General features: G+C 38.9%; 5 protein-coding genes and 1 non-coding gene across 9 annotated transcripts in view; 2 read left to right on the top strand and 4 right to left on the bottom strand.

The window, feature by feature from the left end:
* The window catches only part of LOC116051996 (CCR4-NOT transcription complex subunit 2-like), a 36,599-nt gene extending 36,336 nt beyond the window's left edge, over positions 1-263 (bottom strand). For all 4 annotated transcript variants that reach the window (XM_031302481.2, XM_031302484.2, XM_031302483.2 and 1 more), the window contains exon 1: positions 105-263. The gene's annotated coding sequence lies outside the window, so the exon portion shown is untranslated. The remainder of the gene's footprint in view (positions 1-104) is intronic.
* A 7,878-nt stretch (positions 264-8,141) lies between these two features.
* LOC116052002 (histone H2A-like) lies at positions 8,142-8,719 on the top strand. The gene has a single exon (XM_035995983.1). The coding sequence runs from the start codon at positions 8,192-8,194 to the stop codon at positions 8,579-8,581; it is 390 nt and encodes a 129-aa protein (XP_035851876.1). The 5' UTR covers positions 8,142-8,191; the 3' UTR covers positions 8,582-8,719.
* A 4,222-nt stretch (positions 8,720-12,941) lies between these two features.
* On the top strand, positions 12,942-13,339 carry LOC116052007 (histone H4). Its single transcript, XM_031302495.2, has one exon. It carries the CDS (start codon positions 12,976-12,978, stop codon positions 13,285-13,287), a length of 312 nt encoding a protein of 103 aa, XP_031158355.1. The 5' UTR covers positions 12,942-12,975; the 3' UTR covers positions 13,288-13,339.
* A 767-nt stretch (positions 13,340-14,106) lies between these two features.
* On the bottom strand, positions 14,107-14,178 carry trnae-cuc. Its single transcript has one exon. It is a non-coding gene; the product is annotated as a tRNA-Glu (tRNA).
* An 868-nt stretch (positions 14,179-15,046) lies between these two features.
* LOC116052022 (histone H3-like centromeric protein CSE4) lies at positions 15,047-20,214 on the bottom strand. Its single transcript, XM_035996389.1, has 3 exons — positions 19,866-20,214; positions 17,116-17,473; positions 15,047-15,507 (listed from the first exon to the last, which is right to left on the bottom strand). The coding sequence occupies exons 1-3, from the start codon at positions 20,170-20,172 to the stop codon at positions 15,096-15,098; spliced, it is 1,077 nt and encodes a 358-aa protein (XP_035852282.1). The 5' UTR covers positions 20,173-20,214; the 3' UTR covers positions 15,047-15,095.
* LOC116052006 (histone H2B 1/2-like) lies at positions 17,097-17,533 on the bottom strand. Its single transcript, XM_031302494.2, has one exon. It carries the CDS (start codon positions 17,484-17,486, stop codon positions 17,112-17,114), a length of 375 nt encoding a protein of 124 aa, XP_031158354.1. The 5' UTR covers positions 17,487-17,533; the 3' UTR covers positions 17,097-17,111.
* Positions 20,215-21,090: the final 876 nt, after the last annotated feature.

Raw genomic sequence — 21,090 nt, 5'->3', positions numbered from 1 at the left:
CCCTCCGCGGCCTGTTTCCGTGGTAACTACCACGCGAGTGGTGGTTTAGTTTAAATGAGGTTTTGCTGATAAAATAAATCAAACGAATAAAAGAAGCAGCTTACCGCATCAATCTTTCTTCCCCGCTACAATCCAAGATGGCCGTCATCTCTTCGCCAATCAGCGAGGATGCTGGGATGCCTTTCGCCTCTGACCCCTGAGCCTCCATCACTCTACAATACAATACTCTACTCTACAGTACTCTACAATACTCTATATTACTCAACAATACTCTACAGTACTCTACAATACTCTGCTCTACAGTACTCTACTCTATAATACTTTACTCTACAGTACTCTACAGTACTCTACTCTACAATACTCTACAGTACTCTACTCTACTCTACAGTACTCTACAATACTCTACTCTACAATACTCTACTCTACAGTACTCTACAATACTCTACTCTACAGTACTCTACAATACTCTACTCTACAGTACTCTTCAATACTCTACAGTACTCTACAATACTCTACTCTACAGTACTCTACAGTACTCTAGTCTACAATACTCTACAGTACTCTACTCTACAATACCCTACAATACTCTACTCTACAGTACTCTACAATACTCTACTCTACAGTACTCTACAGTACTCTAGTCTACAATACTCTACAGTACTCTACTCTACTCTACAGTACTCTACAATACTCTACTCTACAATACTCTACTCTACAGTACTCTACAATACTCTACTCTACAGTACTCTACAATACTCTACAGTACTCTACAATACTATACTCTACAGTACTCTACAATACTCTACAGTACTCTACAATACAGTACTCTACTTTCTACTATGTTTTTTCAATTTTATTCTATTTCTTATAACCCTTTTTGTATATTTCTCCTGTCTATTTAATGTGTATTTGTGTTATTCTGATGTGTGGGATTTTTTCTTTTGAGCTGCTGTAACCAGGGAATTTCCCCAGTGTGGGATTAATAAAGTACATCTTATCTTATCTTTATTGTTAATCTAGTTTTTATCGCTCGTCTTTGTAAATATTTAGCTTCCACTTGTTTGCTTTTATTCACTGTTCCTCATTCACTTGAATTTACTTTACTTATTTACTACTTTTCTGTTTCCAAAGAGCGTCTGAAACAGATGTTAAAGATCTATTCTATTTCACTCAACTGTTTTACGTCTGAACCTCCATCCCTTCGCTCTATTTTACTGTAATCTGTACTTTACTCTACTTCACACGTGTCAAACTCAAGGCCCGCGGGCCAAACCCGGCCCCTCGCAAATTACCATCCAGCCCACATATCATTTTAGGTTCATGATCAATTTTGGCCCGCCTAGTTGCGCGCCAAACCAAAAAGACGGTAAACTGTTTTCAAACTGCAAATGATGCAACACTGAAAGCAGAATTTAGCAGATTTGCAGAGTTTGAGACTCAGAAATTCCCCCAGAACCAGAGAGTTTGCATATTCAGGCTGTGAAACAGGCTGCTGTGAGTCAGCTGTGTGGTAGCCTAAAATGTAATCTTTGTTTTAGATTAGATTAGGGCTGTCAGCATTAACGCGTTAATCGCGATGCGATTAAGGGCCGCTGCAATGCAATTAATTTTTTTAATCGCATTAATCACAGAAATTCAGAGAAATTAAAAGAAATTAATTGTTTGACAGCCCTATTTAGGAGTTACTAAACACTATATGGACTCTGGTAAGGAGAGGGATTTTTAGTTTTTTAGTTAGGTACTTGGAGGAATTGTGCAATAATGACAGATTCACACATTTTTCTTTTGTTTACAGTAAATAAATAATTACAAATCTTAAAATCAAGTTCGTAAAGTAACTTTCTTTGCAGTCATTTGATTCCCAATCAAGATCCACTGGTAAGAATGGCTTTCCATTGTTAATATGGACTTAAAAACTGTTCTGAAATGCAAAATAATAGAATTTTAATCATGTGATAAAATATGCAATTAATCGCGATTAACTATAGAACTTTAGCGATTAATCGCGATTCAAAAAAATTAATCGTTTGACAGCCCTAGATTAGATCCAACTTTATTGTCATCGTGCAGAGTACAAAGACAACGAAATGCAGAAGTGCAAAAACAGCAGAAAAGTGTAATGTCATATACAAAGTATAGACAGGACAAGAAATATAGTGCAGTGTAGACAGTAGTGTACAGTTGGTTTACAGAAGGTGGTTTAAGTATAAATATGTGCAGTGTATTAGCAGTTACCTTATAACAGCAGAATAAATATGACTATGTAATATGAACAATGTATGATTGATTTGCTAAACTCTTCGGTGGCTAAAGAACTTTTTTTTACTTTTTAGGGCTTTCTGTTGACCAAACAGTGAGAGAGCAATATGAGAGCTGCAATAATACAGTCAAAGATATTTGACTTCTTCGATTAAATAAAAGTAATAAATTAAACATGTCTGGCCCTTGATGTGATCACTAATATTAATGTGTGGACCTTAGTGAAGTTGAGTTTGACCCCCTTGGATAATATAATAATATAAAAATGGGAATATGAACCAAATACAGACTATTGTGTGTATTCAAAGAAATAAAAAAACATTTGAATATGGCTTAAAGGGATAGTTTGGATTTAAACCTCAGGACTACAGTATTACACCCTGTTTAATTGATTAATTCATTATATTCAACTAATCACTCAGCTGCCTGCTACTCCTGAAACTATTGGTTTTTAACAAAATTGTGTCAAAATGTATTTAAAAAAAAAGTACTAGTAAAGATACTAGTCTCGCATAGCCAGACCTTCCTCCACAGCGCTGCAGAGGAAGGTCTGGCTAGTCCACACAGCATTCTGGGATGGGAGAAAAACATGCTCTGGTTTATTGGCATTTCTTTAAACCAATCACAATCGTCTTGGGCAGTGCTAAGCTCCGGACGGAGCCACGGTGCCTCTGCTAAATAGTCTCAGGAAGGAACTTGTTTTGGTGGAACGTGTGGACGTTCAAAAGTAGTTTTAGTCGTGCAACAGAAAACTCAGATTGGACAGATAGTCTAGCTAGCTGTCTGGATTTACCCTGCAGAGATCTGAGGAGCAGTTAACCATAGTCCTCACAAATCAGCCGGAGGTTAGAACGCCAACACAGAGACAGAGGAAGGGGACTGGACATCCGGCCGAAAAGAATAACATCTTCATTGCTTCTATGAATAAATACAGACACAGTGATGAAAACTTTTGTATCAGTTAACTGTCACAGTAACATGAATGAAGACAACTTTCAGTTTTTCTGGGTAAAAAAAGTACGTTTTGGTCGACTTTTTAGATACTTTTGTCACTTATTTCAATGTTTTTGAAGCTTTTCCTGACGTTTTAGTCACTTTTTGTCAATTTATTTTGTCACTTTTTCTGATGTTATTTTTCTGTTGCGTTTTTTATCAATTTTTTTTCAAATGCTATACGATTTAAAAAACCACCCAAATTCAATGAAACTAGTGAACTGATCATTTATTTTTACTTGTGAAGAGCGTCGTATGGAACCATCCACGTTGTTGTTTTTTTTGACAATTTGGTTGAAAGAAACCCAAATTTCTGAAATTGAATTTTTTTTGAAAATGGGTCAAATTTGAGCCGAGGACAACATGAGGATTAAGTAGTTTTCCTGCATGCACATGGGGAACTTGGGAAGCCAGAAGATCTCACAAGCGACAAACTTTCCTGGAAAAGGAAGGTGCCACAACTTCCAAAAGATGATAGATATACTCTGAAAGTATATTTGGTTTGTCCAGACTTCAGTACCTCCCAGAAAAAAAACACTTGGGAGGCTACATCTGTCCATCCACACTCAACTGCAAACCAGTGATTTGTGATTTCTGTGCCGACTGTAAAACTTTTCACCGTGAATTTACAGTAATATACCGGCAGCAGCTTCGCCTGTAAACTACTGTTTATGTAGAGTACGCATACTGTTTTTAAACTTTAAAGGTGCTGTAGGTAGGATTGTGAAGATCCAGGACTTAGCCAAAAAATGTGAACATCAACAACTTCTCAGTCCCTCCCCCCTTTCTGCTAAAGCCCAAAACGGTCTCCTAAGCCCCTCCCCCCACAAGAGAGAATGAATGCGTGTGCATGAGCAGTGATTGACACGCAGTTAGACACCTCCCCTGGCCCTGATTGGTGCATCTGAACAGTTAGACACCTCCCCTGGCCCTGATTGGTGCATCTGAACAGTTAGACACCTCCCCTGGCCCTGATTGGTGCATCTGAACAGGGAGCGGTGGATTTTTGTAAATCTCTCTCCAGGCTGTAGGTGGTACCAGAGGAACTGGATTTATTTTTTATTACCTGCTTCATGTAGTTCTACTAGAACATAGGGTCAGTTTCAGCAAATGTGACAGAAAGTTAGTTTTATAATTCTTAACTACTGCACCTTTAAGGTATTATGCTGTAAATAGACATACCGTTTCTAACTGTATAATTTAAATTAACAGAAATATACTGGCTGCAGAAACATTCGCAGATAGATAGATAATATTACAATTTTCTCCCAGAATGCATTGCCATTTACAGAATGATCCTGAATAACATTAAAACAGTAAGATACTGTGAGATGTTAGCTGTCAAAATTAACACTTTTTTTGACCGTTTTTTTTATTTTTATATATTTTTTACACATTTTTGTCACTTTTTTCAATGTTTTTGGCACTTTTTTTCCTAGTCTCGTGAGACCGTCCTGATCTGGCGAGCTCCAGTTTTCCACTCCCAGATCAGTCTGTCATCTTGAGACAGAGAAAATTTGGAGCCGTTCGCCAAACGACCGACCAATCAGCGTTGGTTTTGAGGCGGGTTTAGGTGTGACGCAACGAGAAGCGACTGTTCAGTCTAAACAACGTGGCGGCTTCCACGGATGAGATGAGCGTAGCTATCGCGCAAGTTTTATCCGAATTAGAAAGTATTCCTTCATTGAAAGAAGAGCAAAAAACGGCACTGGAGGTTTTTCTCGGAGGAAAAGATGTTTTTAGAGTTTGATATATCGTTGATCTGATTGGTTGATTTGGCCCGTCTATCACCAACATAGGTGGTGATAGACAGATGGTTTATCCAATCAGCTAACCAGGATTTTCGCCCCTTCCCAAAAGTTCTCCAACGGAAAGTTCCCAGATGGATATGCCGAGAAAATGAGAAGCGATCCATCTGGTGGAGTCAGGTTACTTTTTTCCACGTTTTCGAAGCTATTTTTCATGAACACCAACTTATTACCAATAGTTTTACACCTATTTTTGGAATTCATGGTAAATAAATCTCATTTATATGAGATTATAACCAGGGTTCCAAATTAGCACCATCTACCAGCCAAATGCTGGTAAAATATGCAAGTGGCTGGTAGATTTGCTACACTCACCAGCCAAAAAAACAATAGTAGTCTATTGAGTGGCTGGTGAAATGTGAACATTGACTAGCCATTTGGCTGATGGACGAAAAAGTTAATTTTGAACCCTGATTATACCTAATTTTGAAATTATGAAAGATTTTGACCAATATTAGAAGAACGTATGTTGGTGGAGAATCAGACGTGTGGATGTCAAAGTTTAGTCAGGTTTTAAATCCATTTAAATTTTTCCAAATGCAAAAAGCTTTTACTTATGATTTCTTATGAGGAACTTCTGAAAATAATCAATTGTTAATTTGACATACAGGCGCGTCAGGATATAATATTTGGCTGTTGCAAAATGAAAATAATTATGGCACTTTCTTACTTAAACCGACCTACAAATGTAATTTATTTAACTTAAACAAAAATGAACAACATTTGTGCCATTAACCCTTGTGTTGTCTTCCTGTTGACCATTTTCAAAGTTCTTCTTTATTTCCTCCAACATTTTTGTAGCTTTTTCAGATGGTTTGGTCATTTTTTCAGACGTTTTCTTTCGGTTTTTATCGCTTTTCCCAAAAAATTTTCACTTTTCTCGACATTATGTCACTTTTTTCTCGACATTTTGGGCGCTTATTTCAACTTTTCATATTTCTGATGTAAAAAAAAAACGTTGAAAGCACAACAAGAGGGTTAAAAGGTAGGCTATTTGAATTTTTTTTTCTCATTTTTGTGTGTTCATTATAAAAAAGATCTTGTGTAGGGGCAACCCAGACAGGGGGCCTAAAGCAACTGCTTATATCGCTTCAAGGGTAACTTCAGTATTTTTCAACCTGGACCCTATTTTTGTATGTTTTTGTGTCTAAGTGACTGATGGGAACAACAATCTTTCGGCAGCTACAACCTAAGTTAATAGGGACATTGTGCAGCTTGTATTTACCTTCACAAAAGTGCTCGTTTTGACGCTGACAGACTCAGATTAATATTCTACGTGTCTGACAACATTATGGAAAGAATCCCTACAGAGATAGACCTTTAAAACCTCTTTGAGACCTTTCTGTTTAACAGGAAACAGCTCTGAAGTCGCCAGCGCTAAACCCACCAGACTTTATTTAAAAAAGATCGTGGTAAAGTTGGTTTCATAGCCTATTGGACGTTGGCTATTCGACACATATCAAAAAATCCACCCTTTGATTTTATAAATATTTTTTTACTCTCAAAAAAATGCTATAAATCTATATTATTATTATTATATATTTATAGCATTTTTTAACATTAACAAATATTTATAGAATCAAAGGGTGTATTTTTTGATAAAATAAGCTTTGTGTTATGTGTAGGGCAGTTAGCTGAGTTCACCAGAAGTGTTTTGAGATGGATAGGTCAAAAGGTAAAGCTGCATAATAGATTTTTCAAATGTGTCGAATATCCAATTTTACCACAGTTTAAAAAGCAATAGCTTACTTTTAGCGTGAATAGAGCCAACGTATTTTCACATGTAAATCAGTAAACTGTGTGTTTATTTCAACAGTTCTGATGGTTGGAAAAGTGGAAAGACGATCCAAAATGTTTTTTCATAGTTGTATTTTGTTTCTGTCAACTTTGAATGAAGTGTGTTTTACGATGCTAAAAGTACTGATTATTTACATGGAGTCTGGTGGGTTTAGTAAACGCGATTTCGCAGATGTTTTCATGTTTAAAAAAAGGATCTTACTCTTTAACAGATAGGTCGACCCCCTTAGAAATCCTCCATTGTAACCGGTAGGCGTGGCTTGAGAGTAGACTCATAGGGAAGTGAAGCAAGTGCATTCTGGGAGTTGTTGTCTTTCATCCACATGAGCCAAAAATACATTTTCTGGCTTTTCTCAGTCTAGAAGGCACCAACTTCTAAAAAAAATTTTCACAAACAAACATTTCTACTACATAAATGACCCAATTTAATACATATTCATCTTTCCAGCAGTGAAATATCCCTTTAATACTGGACCAATGTCAAAGATTGTTGTTCCCATCAGTCACTTAGACACAAAAACATGGGGAAATAGGGTCCAGGTTTAGGGCCGGCTCTGGGTGTCAGTCTGAGATGTTACAGTAGGCAAGATAAACATTAAATATATATGGCCAAACAAATCAAATATGTAAATACATTTCAAAAAATAAAAACAACAAAAATGTTTGAGATATGTACATTTTTGTACATACTTTGTTTGTTATTGTCAATAATGTGGCTCAAAACGTTTTCAAGCAATATGTTTAATTGGTTCTGTCTTTTAATTGTAATAATTGTATTCTCTGGTTCTCCAGTGGTGAAATTTAACTAATAAGTACACTTACTCAAGTACTGGATTTGAGTACATTTTGAGATACTGTACTCGAGTAAAATAAAAAAATAAAAATAAAAATAATTATACCGTGGTATACTATTGATCGGTAGTGAATATGTATAATTATAAATTACACATATGTTTAAATGTAATAATAAAAAAATAATAGTTTAATAAATCTTTTGATCTGCTGTTGGAGACCAGCTGTGCTCTAAAAAAAAGTCCTTTAAATCTGCATCGTTACTGTTTCTATTTCTTCCACATTTTCCTTCTTTGATAATTTAATTCAGTTTTTATTTTGAGGTTGCTGGGATGTCTTATTTTGTAAACAGCACAAACTGCGAGCAGAAGCCGTTTGAGCTCAACGGTAGCTTGCATGCTCGTTTCTGATTGGACGATCACACTTACGCTCTATCTCACCAATGAGCGGCCAGCTATGAGCCGTTAGTGGCTATATAAAGAGGGATTCGGCCAGATTCCGGGTATTCTACGTCTACTCAACGAAATTTCTCATACATAATCATGTCTGGAAGAGGCAAATCCGGCGCCGGCAAAGCCAGAGCAAAGGCCAAGACTCGCTCATCCCGTGCTGGACTCCAGTTCCCAGTCGGCCGTGTCCACAGGCTCCTGAGGAAGGGGAACTACGCTCAGCGTGTTGGTGCCGGAGCTCCCGTCTACCTGGCGGCCGTGCTCGAGTACCTGACCGCTGAGATCCTGGAGCTGGCTGGAAACGCCGCCCGCGACAACAAGAAGACCAGGATCATCCCCCGCCATCTGCAGCTAGCCGTCCGTAACGACGAGGAGCTTAACAAACTGCTCGGCGGTGTGACTATCGCTCAGGGAGGTGTGCTGCCCAACATCCAGGCCGTCCTGCTGCCCAAGAAGACCGAGAAAGCTGTGAAGAGCAAGTAAAGCTCCGTACTGCTCCTCAACCAACCCAAAGGCTCTTTTAAGAGCCACCCACTCCATCCGAAAGAGTAAATTCCTCCTAGACTTTAAGTCGAACACGCTTAGTATACAAATTGATTTATTAACCACTGCAGGGTGTCCCATGTCAGATTAACGCAAAGGGGAACATGAGGTAGATTTAAGGACAATCCTCCTCAAAATACTCCTATGTAAACAAAATGGTGATACTTTTTATACACCTACCTCGCTGTGTATAATTTCTCACCCCATTGTGCGTTTCTCCTGTTGCACCTTAAAGTGTCCATGTGCAACGCGAAATGTACGTTAGTTCCTAATTAACGTTGACACTCAATATTCATGAATAGAGTAAATAAATGAAAAAAACATGTAAAATAATATAAATATGTGTGGCAGTTATACTTTTAATGATAAACTATAATTTAGTGTTCCTGGGCCACTTAACACATAAAAACTCTGCTGTATACAGTAGATATAAGTATATTTACTCCAGTACTGTACTTAAGTACAAACTTGAGATACTTGTACTTTACTTGAGTCTTTTCCTTTAATATCACTTCCTACTTCTACTCCACTACGTTTCAGAGATGAATATTATTTTTACTCCACCACATTAATCGGACACCTTCAGGTACTTAACAAATTAAGATTTTTGCACGCAAAACGCATGTAGTTTATACTGTTTAATTATACATGTATCTACTCAACAACAATACACAGACCTACAACTACAGCTGAACTGATTAGCCAACTAAAGACTGAGTTGATTGACGGGACCGCTTTGATCGTTACCAGTTTATCCTTCCTGTTGTCCTTGGGTCAAATTTGACCCATTTGAAAAATAAAAATCTTTATCAGCTTTACCACAGCTGTAAGGTGCTTGAAAAGCTTGGAAGTGGACCTTGAGAGTCTTTAAAAGTACTTGAATTTGTCTTTGGAAAAGGTTTAGGAACCCTGAATATAAAACAAGATAAGAAGACAGAAACAGGATTAGAAAAATAAAAACATATTGCACAAGTGAGGTGTGTATAATAGAAGTTTTGGGGAGTATTAGCAGCAGTTGGGGGGTGGTCATATGTACAGGCCTCAGTAGCTATGGGAGGTGTTTGATGGATATATAGCTCTGGTGAAAACGCTGTTCTGTTTGGGCTTTGATGGCTCTATAGCAGTGGATCTCAAACTTTTTTCAATAATGTACCCCTTTTGAATAGTTTCTTTAAGCCAAGTACCTCCTGACCAGCGCTAATCATTTTTGGTAGAAAAAAAAGTCTCTATAAAGAGGAACAGTACATCGCTGTCAGCGATAGATTTACTAAACAACAGCCTTTTAACTGAAACATTTTAATTAGCAATGAAATGCTAATGGGAAAAGGAGAACAACTGTAAAAAAGACAATACCTTGGAAAAAGATGGTAGAAAGAAGGAAGGAAGTAAGTAAGGCAAGAATATGTCGAAATAGTATCAGAAACTTCAAAAACACTGACATAACTTTGAAAAAAGCAAGAAAATAGTAAAAAGTAGGACAGTAGAAGGAAGGAAGGCAAGAATAGGTCGAAAATAGTATCAAAAAAAGTGACATAACTTTGAAAAAAGTGAGAAACTTGTAAAAAGTAGAAGGAAGGAAGGATAGATTAGGTCCAAAGAAGGTGACACAAATGTCACAGTTTTAGGAAAAAAAAAGTCTACATAAAGAGGAACAATGTTCTGGACAACAGCCTTGTAACTATTAAACATTTTGTTAAATATCTTGTCGGTACACCATCCGTTCTGCCTGCACGATCCGTTCTGCCTGCATGATCCGTTCTGCACATGTGCAAGATAATACTGTTTTACCGAGGATACGACCTGCACAATCTGTTCCACGCTAGCCTATGGCTAGCCTCCACCGGGAAGCTAACGTTAGTTTAGCTAACAGCTAATTCGGCTAACCGCTAGCTGACAGCTAGATTCAGTCTAAAATAACGTTAACTCAAACGTAATGGGAAAAGCAGGCTACAGCTAAATTAAGACTTCACAGTAATAACAATAAAGACAAGTATTGAGTGATTGTATTTTAAATGAGCACAAGTAAAGTAGAACTGACGTAACAGCTGTTATATATGTTAGCTGTTTGTTATATATGTCAACGTTTATTTTCAAGTTTTATTTTGAGGGTCTTTTAAAGTTATTACATGCTGTCTCAGCTAGCAGTTAGCCGAATTAGCTGTTAGCTAAACTAACGTTAGTTTGCCTGTGGAGGCTAACGGCAGACTGCTACAATCATCTAGCGGTTAGCCGAATGAGCCGTTAGCTAAACTAACGTTAGCTTGCCTGTGGAGGCTAACGGCAGACCGCTACAATCAGCTAGCGGTTAGCCGAATTAGCTGTTAGCTAAACTAACGTTAGCTTGGCTGTCGACCGGAAGCGTGGAACAGATCGTGCAGTGTCGTAAATCCTCGTACAACCGCGCATGCGCGAACATTTTGCGCATGTGCAGAACGGATCTTGCAGGCAGAACGGATCGTGTACCGACATATCTCACGTACCCCCTGCAGTCCTCCAAAGTACCCGTAGGGGGACACGTACCCCCATTTGAGAAACACTGCTGTATAGGCTACGTTCAGACTGCAGACAAAAGTGGCCCAAATCTGATTTTTTTGGGGTCCAGGTGACCAGGTCAGACTTCTTCAGAAGTAGTGTGAACACTCAAATCAGATTTAGACCACTTCCATATGTGGTCCTGAATCAGACCCAGGTCTGATTATTATCAATGCAGCCGCAGTGTGAACAACCAAGACGGATTTGATGCGACTTTTACGTCAATCTACATCACATGTAGACATGTTGGCCCGTGGGCCAAATCCGGCCCCTTGCAGATTTAGATCCGGCCCGTATATCATTTTGAGTTCACAATAAATGTTGGCCCGCCTAGTTGTTTGCCAAACCAAAAACACAGGAAAGTGTTTTTTAAACTGTAATTACCTGACATTCAAAGCAGATTTGCCGACTCTGAGACTCCGAAATTCCTCCCAGAAGCAGAGAGATTTCATATTCAGGCTGTGAAACAGGTTGTTGTTGCTGATTTTTGCCTCAGTGTGTTTTGAGGCACTTTTTGGACCTCGGGGACCCGACTGATCAGTCCGACTGGCTTGGTCTGATTGGTGTGTAACTACCTTTAGACCTAATTAGTGTATGGGGAAATACTTCATGAAAAATAGCCAATTTGTCTCTCTTTCTCTTCATTCTTCTCCTCCTCAGCACCTCACTCATTAATGTTACGGCTGCCATTACACAAACATTTTTGAAATAAAAGTGAAAATGCTGACTTCCTCCATAACCTCCCTAACTGTAGTGCAACAGCGTGCTGCGTCTGATGTCATTGTTATTGTTCTTTTGCGCATGCGGGTCAGTTCGAAACCACAAACAGTTCACACTGGAATCTGATATAGGCCACATTTTAAAAGGTCATGTGAACAGCCAAACAAAAAATTGGATCTGAGCAAAAAAATCCGAATTAAACATTAAGACTTGCGGTGTGAACGTAGATATTGTCTCTTTCCCAATGGCCAAAGGACAAGAGGCCTTCTTGTGTAAATGGTTAGCATACACTGTGCAAGTTTGGAGCTCAGTTTCCATAATCTTCTGTGCTGTTTTTTAACCAACCGGACCAGTTATTTCCGGTTCTTTATTAGGAGCTGAGAGGGAAGTTTGGCCTGCTTGAGTTTCTTTGGAAGAACAGCGTCTGTTGAGCTTTCCTCACCGGGCGTTAAGGAACCATGATAGGTCTTTTGTTATGTTGATTCCCAGGAATTTGATGTCGTTGCGGGAGAGGGGGATGTGTGGTCGTCCTGGATCTCCTAAAGTTCACAATGATCTCTTTGGATTTTGTGGTGTTCAGGACCTGATCATTGTCTGAAACTTCACTACAGTGTTTGAGGAAAAGATGAATTGTTTTTACATAAAACTTCTCCGTATTCAAACCCTAACCCTATTTTCTAAACATAACTCAGTAGTTTTGGGGCCTAAGCCCGGCCCGACACATTAACTGTAATTATGAGCCTGAGCCCGATTTAAACCTGACAATTTTTTAACACGTCTAAACTCATATGACGATATCGATATAATATCTATATCTATATATTTCCCAGCCCGGCCCTACTTAAAGACTTGATGTTATGAAAATTCAAAAAATCAACAACAAAGCAAGATTCAGTATCTCTGCTTTGTTGAATTTTTTTTCACCGGAAATGCCGCGGCTTACACTCTCTCGCTTGACAAAGAGATCAGAAAGGGGAGGGCCGGGCTGAGGCTGCCTGTCTTCAACTACGTCCGCAGAAGGGCTTTAAATTGTCGACGCTCTCCGCTGCTGTTCATCAGTTAACAAACTAGACTCTGACAGAATGAGTGGCCGCGGAAAAGGAGGTAAAGGACTCGGGAAAGGAGGCGCCAAGCGTCACCGTAAAGTTCTCCGTGATAACATCCAGGGAATCACCAAACCCGCCATCCGCCGTCTGGCTCGCCGCGGCGGAGTGAAGCGTATCTCCGGTCTGATCTACGAGGAGACCCGCGGTGTGCTCAAGGTCTTCCTGGAGAACGTCATCCGTGACGCCGTCACCTACACCGAGCACGCCAAGAGGAAGACTGTGACCGCCATGGATGTGGTTTACGCTCTGAAGAGACAGGGCCGCACCCTGTACGGCTTCGGAGGCTAAATCAACGACGACCTGATCTAACGACAACCCAACGGCTCTTTTAAGAGCCACACACTTCTTCTTAAAGAGCCTAATTCCTAGAATGTACGAAAACTATAAATACACATTAAACTGGATAGCTCACCACTAAGTAGTCCCCATATAATCAAACGTTATGTTTTAATGTGACTGAAATTGCCTTCCGTGTAACACAACTTCAGCAGAATTAATGTTTAAAGATAAGAGATTATTAATCCTACACTGGGGAAGTTCCTGAAAACGCTAGCAAATAAAATTAGAAAATAGCCATAGAAAATATGTTACTATACAGTCTTATATTACAGTCTGTAGATTATATATTATAAATACACCCACACACAAGTTAACATTATATAATACATATTGAAAGATCTTATAAAACCTGAAAACTAGAAATCCCAGAGGGGCAATTCACTTTTACAGTCTGTCCAATCCCTATAAATAATTATGGTGGTTATGTTTTAACCCTAACCCATTTTACCCATGTAGTTTCCCCTTATGTCCCCAAGTCCACTCGTCTATTATCTGATTTAATTTAAATAAATCATGAAAATAAGTTTACTCGAATTTTGAACATTGTATAAACACTGCTAGTACGAAAATAATATCAAAGGATCAAGGGAAGCTGTTACAGCAGCAGATTATCTACAGCAAATACATTTCCCAATGAAAGACTATCTCTAGCACTTTAATTTCTCATTTATCACTGCAAATATTGTTGCCTTACCGTGTAACACAACTTCAGCAGAGATAATTTAGACTTTATTAATCCCACACAGGGGAAATTCCTGAAAACACTAGTTCCCTGACCGGGAATCGAACCCGGGCCGCGGCGGTGAGAGCGCCGAATCCTAACCACTAGACCACCAGGGAAGCATACTGAGTGCCGCCTACGCTGGCAGATGATTTACTACAGTCTTATATTTCAGTCTGTAGCTTTGATACTGTAAATACACCCACACACGAGTTAGCATTATATAATACATATTGAAGGAGCTTATACAACTTTATAAATCCCCAAGGGGCAATTCATTCATACAGTCTATCCCAGGGGTGGCCAACCTTTTAGAAACTGAGAGCTACTTCATGGTTACTGAGTCATACGAAGGGCTACCAGTTTGATACGCTCTTCTGAAATAACTAATTTGCTCAGTTTGCCTTTAGTTATATATGATTATTAATGATTAATGATACTCATCTATGTGAAGACACTGATCACGTTAATGATTTCTCACCATAATTATCAACAATGACTTAACAAGGTGGGAAACAGATAATATCAATATTCAATTTTCATTTTTAGAACAGGCCTGAGGGCTACTCATGTGGTCCTTGGGGGCTACCTGGTGCACCGTGTTGGTGACTCCTGGTCTATCCCGTCCCTGTAAATAATCATGGTGGTTATGTTTTAACCCTAACCCACTTTACCCATGTACTGTTTGCCCTTAAGTCCACTAGTAGCTGATTTAATTTAAATAATCTAAATACTCTTATTGTGCGTATGAAACTAACTGTGCAGACTGACATGTTTCTTTTAAGAGATGTGTAAGACATTAATTTCCCTTTGTGGCTTAATAAGTTTAGTTTATCAGCAGTCTCCACAAAAACACTGAACGCTAAAAGCAATTACTGTATCATTACACACAAACAATTTACAAACCTGATATTATCAACTAATAATTTAATTGTATCAGAATATGGATGAGAAACATGAAAGGATCACAGCTCTGAGTTGGATGTGTGGTGGCTCTTAAAAGAGCCGTTGGGTTGTTGTGAGCAGTCAGGTGAGTTTAAGCCCTCTCGCCGCGGATACGACGGGCCAGCTGGATGTCTTTGGGCATGATGGTGACCCTCTTGGCGTGGATGGCGCACAGGTTGGTGTCCTCGAACAGGCCGACCAGGTAAGCCTCGCTGGACTCCTGCAGAGCCATGACGGCGGAGCTCTGGAAGCGCAGGTCGGTCTTGAAGTCCTGAGCGATCTCCCTCACCAGGCGCTGGAAGGGCAGCTTGCGGATCAGCAGCTCGGTGGACTTCTGGTAGCGACGGATCTCCCTCAGAGCCACGGTACCGGGCCTGTAACGGTGAGGCTTCTTCACGCCGCCGGTAGCCGGGGCGCTCTTGCGGGCAGCCTTGGTGGCCAGCTGCTTCCTGGGGGCTTTGCCTCCGGTGGACTTACGAGCGGTCTGCTTGGTTCTTGCCATTCTGCTTCACTTTACTCACGAAAAGTAGCTTTGATTCTGGAGCAACAGTCTCTGATTATATAGCCAGAGCCGGCGCACAGACGACGCTGATTGGTCCAATGTTTGCGCGTGCTACAGCAGCTCAGCCATTGGACAAGAAGAATTTGAAAATTCAAATTTACCCGCTCATTTTAATCTATTGCTTAGTTCTTTTCTAAAGCTTTGGGTACTAACATAACAGAATAACGCACTTATTATATCATTTTTAATGTTATGTTTCACTAGTATTAAGTAGTATGTTTTATTTTCCATCTTATTCTTTTATTCTTATTAATTATGGCATTTTATCCCTGTTTTTATTTCCATTCTTTCTGTTTTCTCTAATTGTAAAACACTTTGTGCTGCTTTTCTTGTATAAAATGTGCTATATGGATACCGTTTCTTATAATTATTATTTTTAGCATTATTGTGTATCATTAAAACAGTTTTGGTCCTAACTGCAGTGAAATGACTCAAATATCGGCATAAATTATGCAGTACTAAATGTGACTATACATACTATGACATGTATACAATGGAGTGTGGAGCTTTACATAAACTCGAAAATAAATCAAAAACAGCATTAATGTGTATGAGAACTGGTGCGTAAACAATAACATGTGCATGTTATACTGTATTTAAGACGAGAGATTATTGATTTCAACAAGATGTGACGGCAGAAACTGGAATACAGTAATTTTACTGAGCACTGCTTTCACTCACTTTACATGTAATGTGATTCTTCCACAATTAAACATGTACTTACTTTCAAACACAAATCCTGCTTGTCATTCTATTATCCATCTCTACACTTTATTCTCTCTTAAAAGACACAGTATAAGTTCATAGTATGCCGGTTATAAGCACATAACACCGTTTATGCTGCTACTTAACCAACATTGTACAGCTTCTGGTTTGCACACTGCTGAAAGCTGCTGAACAGATTTCCAGTGTTTGAAGCATAATGACAAGAATATAAAGTCAGTAAAGATATGTTTGTACGCTGTGGGTTGTTGCCTAAAACACCCTGCTTTATGTGAAAGAACTTTTAATTACAGTTGCCTTTTTACATGTTTAAAAAATTGAACATGCCACTTATTAACTGCTCTTCAATGGACACTTTAAACGTGTTCTGTGAAATGCTTAGTTTCAGATTTGTGGGCAGATTATAGTCAAAATATCTAATGTTTTAGTAGGCTAATTAGGGACTTGTTTTTATTTACAATATTAACACACGTTAAATATAAGTCTTTAGTCAACCAGTGCTTTTGTGTGCGAAATAGATGTATGTGGGCTGATTTGAGCCGCTTTAGTTTTGACTAGTTAAGATCAATTTATTATCCCAGGAGATAGCAGGCTTTATTTTACAAATATCCAAATATTAAAAATTCTAGGGCAGATTACTTAAATACACTGACTCAGCATGATGTCAGAAGATGAGGGCATGTATTCAGAGATTGTGGTATTTTGACTTACCTGTATATAAAAACCAGTGAAATGCGTGTTTAACTGAAACTGCTCTTAAAGAAGAATTGTGTGGCTCTTAAAAGAGCCGTTGGTTTGGTGGGATATCGGAAGCAGGACAGTTTACTTGGAGCTGGTGTACTTTGTGACGGCCTTGGTGCCTTCAGACACGGCGTGCTTGGCCAGCTCCCCGGGCAGCAGCAGCCTCACGGCGGTCTGAATCTCCCGGGAAGTGATGGTGGAGCGCTTGTTGTAGTGAGCCAGACGGGAGGCCTCACCGGCGATGCGCTCAAAGATGTCGCTCACAAAGGAGTTCATGATGCCCATGGCCTTGGAGGAGATGCCGGTGTCGGGGTGGACCTGCTTCATCACCTTGTAGACGTAGATGGCGTAGCTCTCCTTCCTGGTCTTTCTCCTCTTCTTGTCCTTCTTGCCGGCGGTCTTCGCCACCGCTTTCTTGGATCCCTTCTTCGCTGCTTTCACTGCTGGTTCAGGCATGGTTACAATTCTGGTATTCACCGATAATTGTGTGACAAGCTTGCTGCGCTGCTCCTTCTTAAGCCCCGGAGATGCAAATTTCTCTGTGCGGTTGCCACTCTCCCATTGGCTGATTGTTAGCGCGTCAGAGCGTATCTATGCGGAAGTCTCACTCCGCTGTTTTTCTGGTTTAATTGAATGGAGATGCATTTTAAGACAAATTTACAAGGCATTAGTTGCATAGTGGTGTGATTAGCAGCGATTAGCAGAATTTTCTTTTTCAAAGTTTTTGTCACGTATGTGTACTGTCACACACACACACACACACACACACACACACACACACACACACACACACACACACACACACACACACACACACACACACACACACACACACACACACACACACACACACACACACACACACACACACACTTCGATGTTCCTAATAAGTGTATCAGGCCCTATGCTGGATACGTTATTATAGCTCCCACATGCTTACATACAGCTACACACTGTCAAGCGTAGGCTACTGTTCCGGTGGAAAATGTCAGAAACAGTGTTGGCTATCTTTACAGAGATAAATGGAAAGCCTGTGTTCTTGCTGTGCACACAGCACCTTTCATTGCTCAAGGAATATAACATTCAGACTTCCTTTTTCCGTCCTGACCAGAATATATATACAGTATAAGACATATTTTTGAAATTACACTTATTTTTCCTATAGGATAACTCAGGCTGATCATCGTCTGTTTTGTCAACAGATTGTTCATTATGTACTTATAACCCTTTTCACTAAAAGAGGAACACATTTGGAGTTGTTATGTATTGGTTAGTATGCACTGGTTTCACTTAAGACACAAAAACAGAGAAAAATAGGGTCCAGGTTGAAAAAAAAACAGTAGCGTCCCTGTTTTAGAAAATGTAAACACATGCACTTTTTAATTAAATGCAAGATATTAAAACCTCATTCTTAAAATGGGATTTAATAGACAATATTTTAATTTTGCATAAGTGTATGATGATAAATGTATTAAATAACTATGAATTAGACACCCTTGGAGTCTCAATTAATGTCACAAATAAAATATCCAACTACAATTTAACCCTCCTGTTGTCCTCGGGTCAAATTTGACTTGTTTTCAAAAAGTTCCTACCACAGAAATTTGAGTTTCTTTCAATCAAATTGTCAAATAAATAAATAAATAATAATAACATGGATGGTTACATACAACATTCTTCACAAGTTAAATAAATGACCAGTACTTTGATTGAATTTAGGTATTTTATTTAATTTTAATTTTTTAATTTTAATTTTTTTTTTAAATAAAAGAACGTTAAAAAATGTGACAAAAATGTCGAAAAAAACTTGGGGAAAAAAACATAAACATCGGAAAAAGTGAGCAAAAACTTGGCAAAAAAAAGTGACAAAACATTTGGGGAAAAAGTGACACAAGTGTCTAAAAAAAAAAAAGACGACCAAAATAAAGTTTTGGAAACATATAAAGATCTGGTGGCCGCTGCTGATCTGGTTTCAAAATGGTAGCATCATTCATGGCAAATTCTCTGAAATAAAACTATAAAGCCAAGATTAAAGGATGTATACTCAAAAATTATTACTAGTATTACTAAAAAAAGTTTTAAAATTTTAAATTTTGACCCCAAAAAAAACAAAAACTTGTACGGTCAACGGGGAGACAGCACAATGGTTAAAAATGTCAGTCAATTTGCTCATATTACATTTGTGCAATACAGTTGTATTAACTTCTAATTAGCCATATAATGTCTTGTGTGTGAACATTTTATCTGTCAAAGGACCACGGTTTCTAACACTGAGCTGACTAGTTCTCAGACATTTCACTATATCTTTGACCCCGTTGACCCAACCCACACTACATTTACTTTTTCATCCACCAGCCAAAAGTTAGTTAATGTTCAAATTTTACCAGCCATTCAATAGATTGCCATTGTTTTTTGGCCGGGGGAGTGAAGCAAACCTAACAGCCACGTGTATATTTTCCCCAGCATTATTAATTCTAAAAATGACTAATGAAAACTGTAGAATTAAAACCTAGATGTATGGACCACATGTAATTAAGTTATTATCGAAAAGGTCTTCAAATACAATTCTCAGAAATGAGTAAGCACTAAAAGGTTTTTGCTCCTAATCATTCATCGATGTAAGAAGCATGGCTCATTACTGTAGTTTATTCTTGTTCAATTAGACAAAATATGATGCATCAACTATAAGGAGTTCATTAACACAGAAACACATGGACAATAATGGCAAGTTACGTTACCATTAAATATTACAGGAAATAAGCGCTTTAAGAAGAAGTGTGTGGCTCTTAAAAGAGCCGTTGGGTTGTCGTTAGATCAGGTCGTCGTTGATTTAGCCTCCGAAGCCGTACAGGGTGCGGCCCTGTCTCTTCAGAGCGTAAACCACATCCATGGCGGTCACAGTCTTCCTCTTGGCGTGCTCGGTGTAGGTGACGGCGTCACGGATGACGTTCTCCAGGAAGACCTTGAGCACACCGCGGGTCTCCTCGTAGATCAGACCGGAGATACGCTTCACTCCGCCGCGGCGAGCCAGACGGCGGATGGCGGGTTTGGTGATTCCCTGGATGTTATCACGGAGAACTTTACGGTGACGCTTAGCGCCTCCTTTCCCGAGTCCTTTACCTCCTTTTCCGCGGCCACTCATTCTGTCAGAGTCTAGTTTGTTAACTGATGAACAGCAGCGGAGAGCGTAGACATATATAGCCCTTCTGCGGACGTAGTTGAAGACAGGCAGCCTCAGCCCAGCCCTCCCCTTTTCCTCCTCCTCTTTACAAGCCAACGGCTGCATTTCCGGTTAAGAAAAAAAAAAACGTTAAGATTTAAATTTAAACCTGTGTGACGGATTAATTTCATGGATTATTCAATCTTTTACAGTTTGATTAATCTGTAAAACAAAATGGGAAGGATCATGTAAGGTTTTGGCAATAAACCAGTTGATACAATTCTGTTATGTAGAAGTCTAATTCAAAAGTGTTTTGTAAGTATTTTTTGGGTAGTCTTTTTGTAATTATGATACAGCTAACATCGTGACCCTGTAACACCCCTTGTTGTAAAATTACAACGTTACCTTTAGCCATCCTTAATAACAATCTGTTATATTTTATCTTATTTTTTACCACATCATTTACATAGTCATTGGGTCCTATTGTTCAGTCTTACAATGCTATTGGATCGTACATTTGTTTATAAGTCCCGCCTTATAACAACATCTCTTTGTTTCATTGGACTGGATTCATCCGATTCAAGTAAGTAAAATGTCTTTTATATTTTTTTTGGTTGTTATTATAATGTCTATAGCAGGGGTCACCAACACGGTGCCCGCGGGCACAAGGTGGCCCCCAAGGACCACATGAGTAGCCCTCAGGCCTGTTCTAAAAATGAAAATTGAATATTGATATTATCTGTTTCCCACCTTGTTAAGTCATTGTTGATAATTATTGATAATGAGAAATCATTAACGTGATCAGTGTCTTCACATAGATGACTATCATCAATCATTAATAATCATATATAACTAAAGGCAAACTGAGCAAATTTGTTATTTCAGAAGAGTACCCATGAA

This window comes from Sander lucioperca, chromosome 20, assembly GCF_008315115.2.
Source record: "Sander lucioperca isolate FBNREF2018 chromosome 20, SLUC_FBN_1.2, whole genome shotgun sequence".
Taxonomy (NCBI): Eukaryota; Metazoa; Chordata; class Actinopteri; order Perciformes; family Percidae; genus Sander; species Sander lucioperca.
This window is presented reverse-complemented; position numbering and strand designations above follow the sequence as displayed.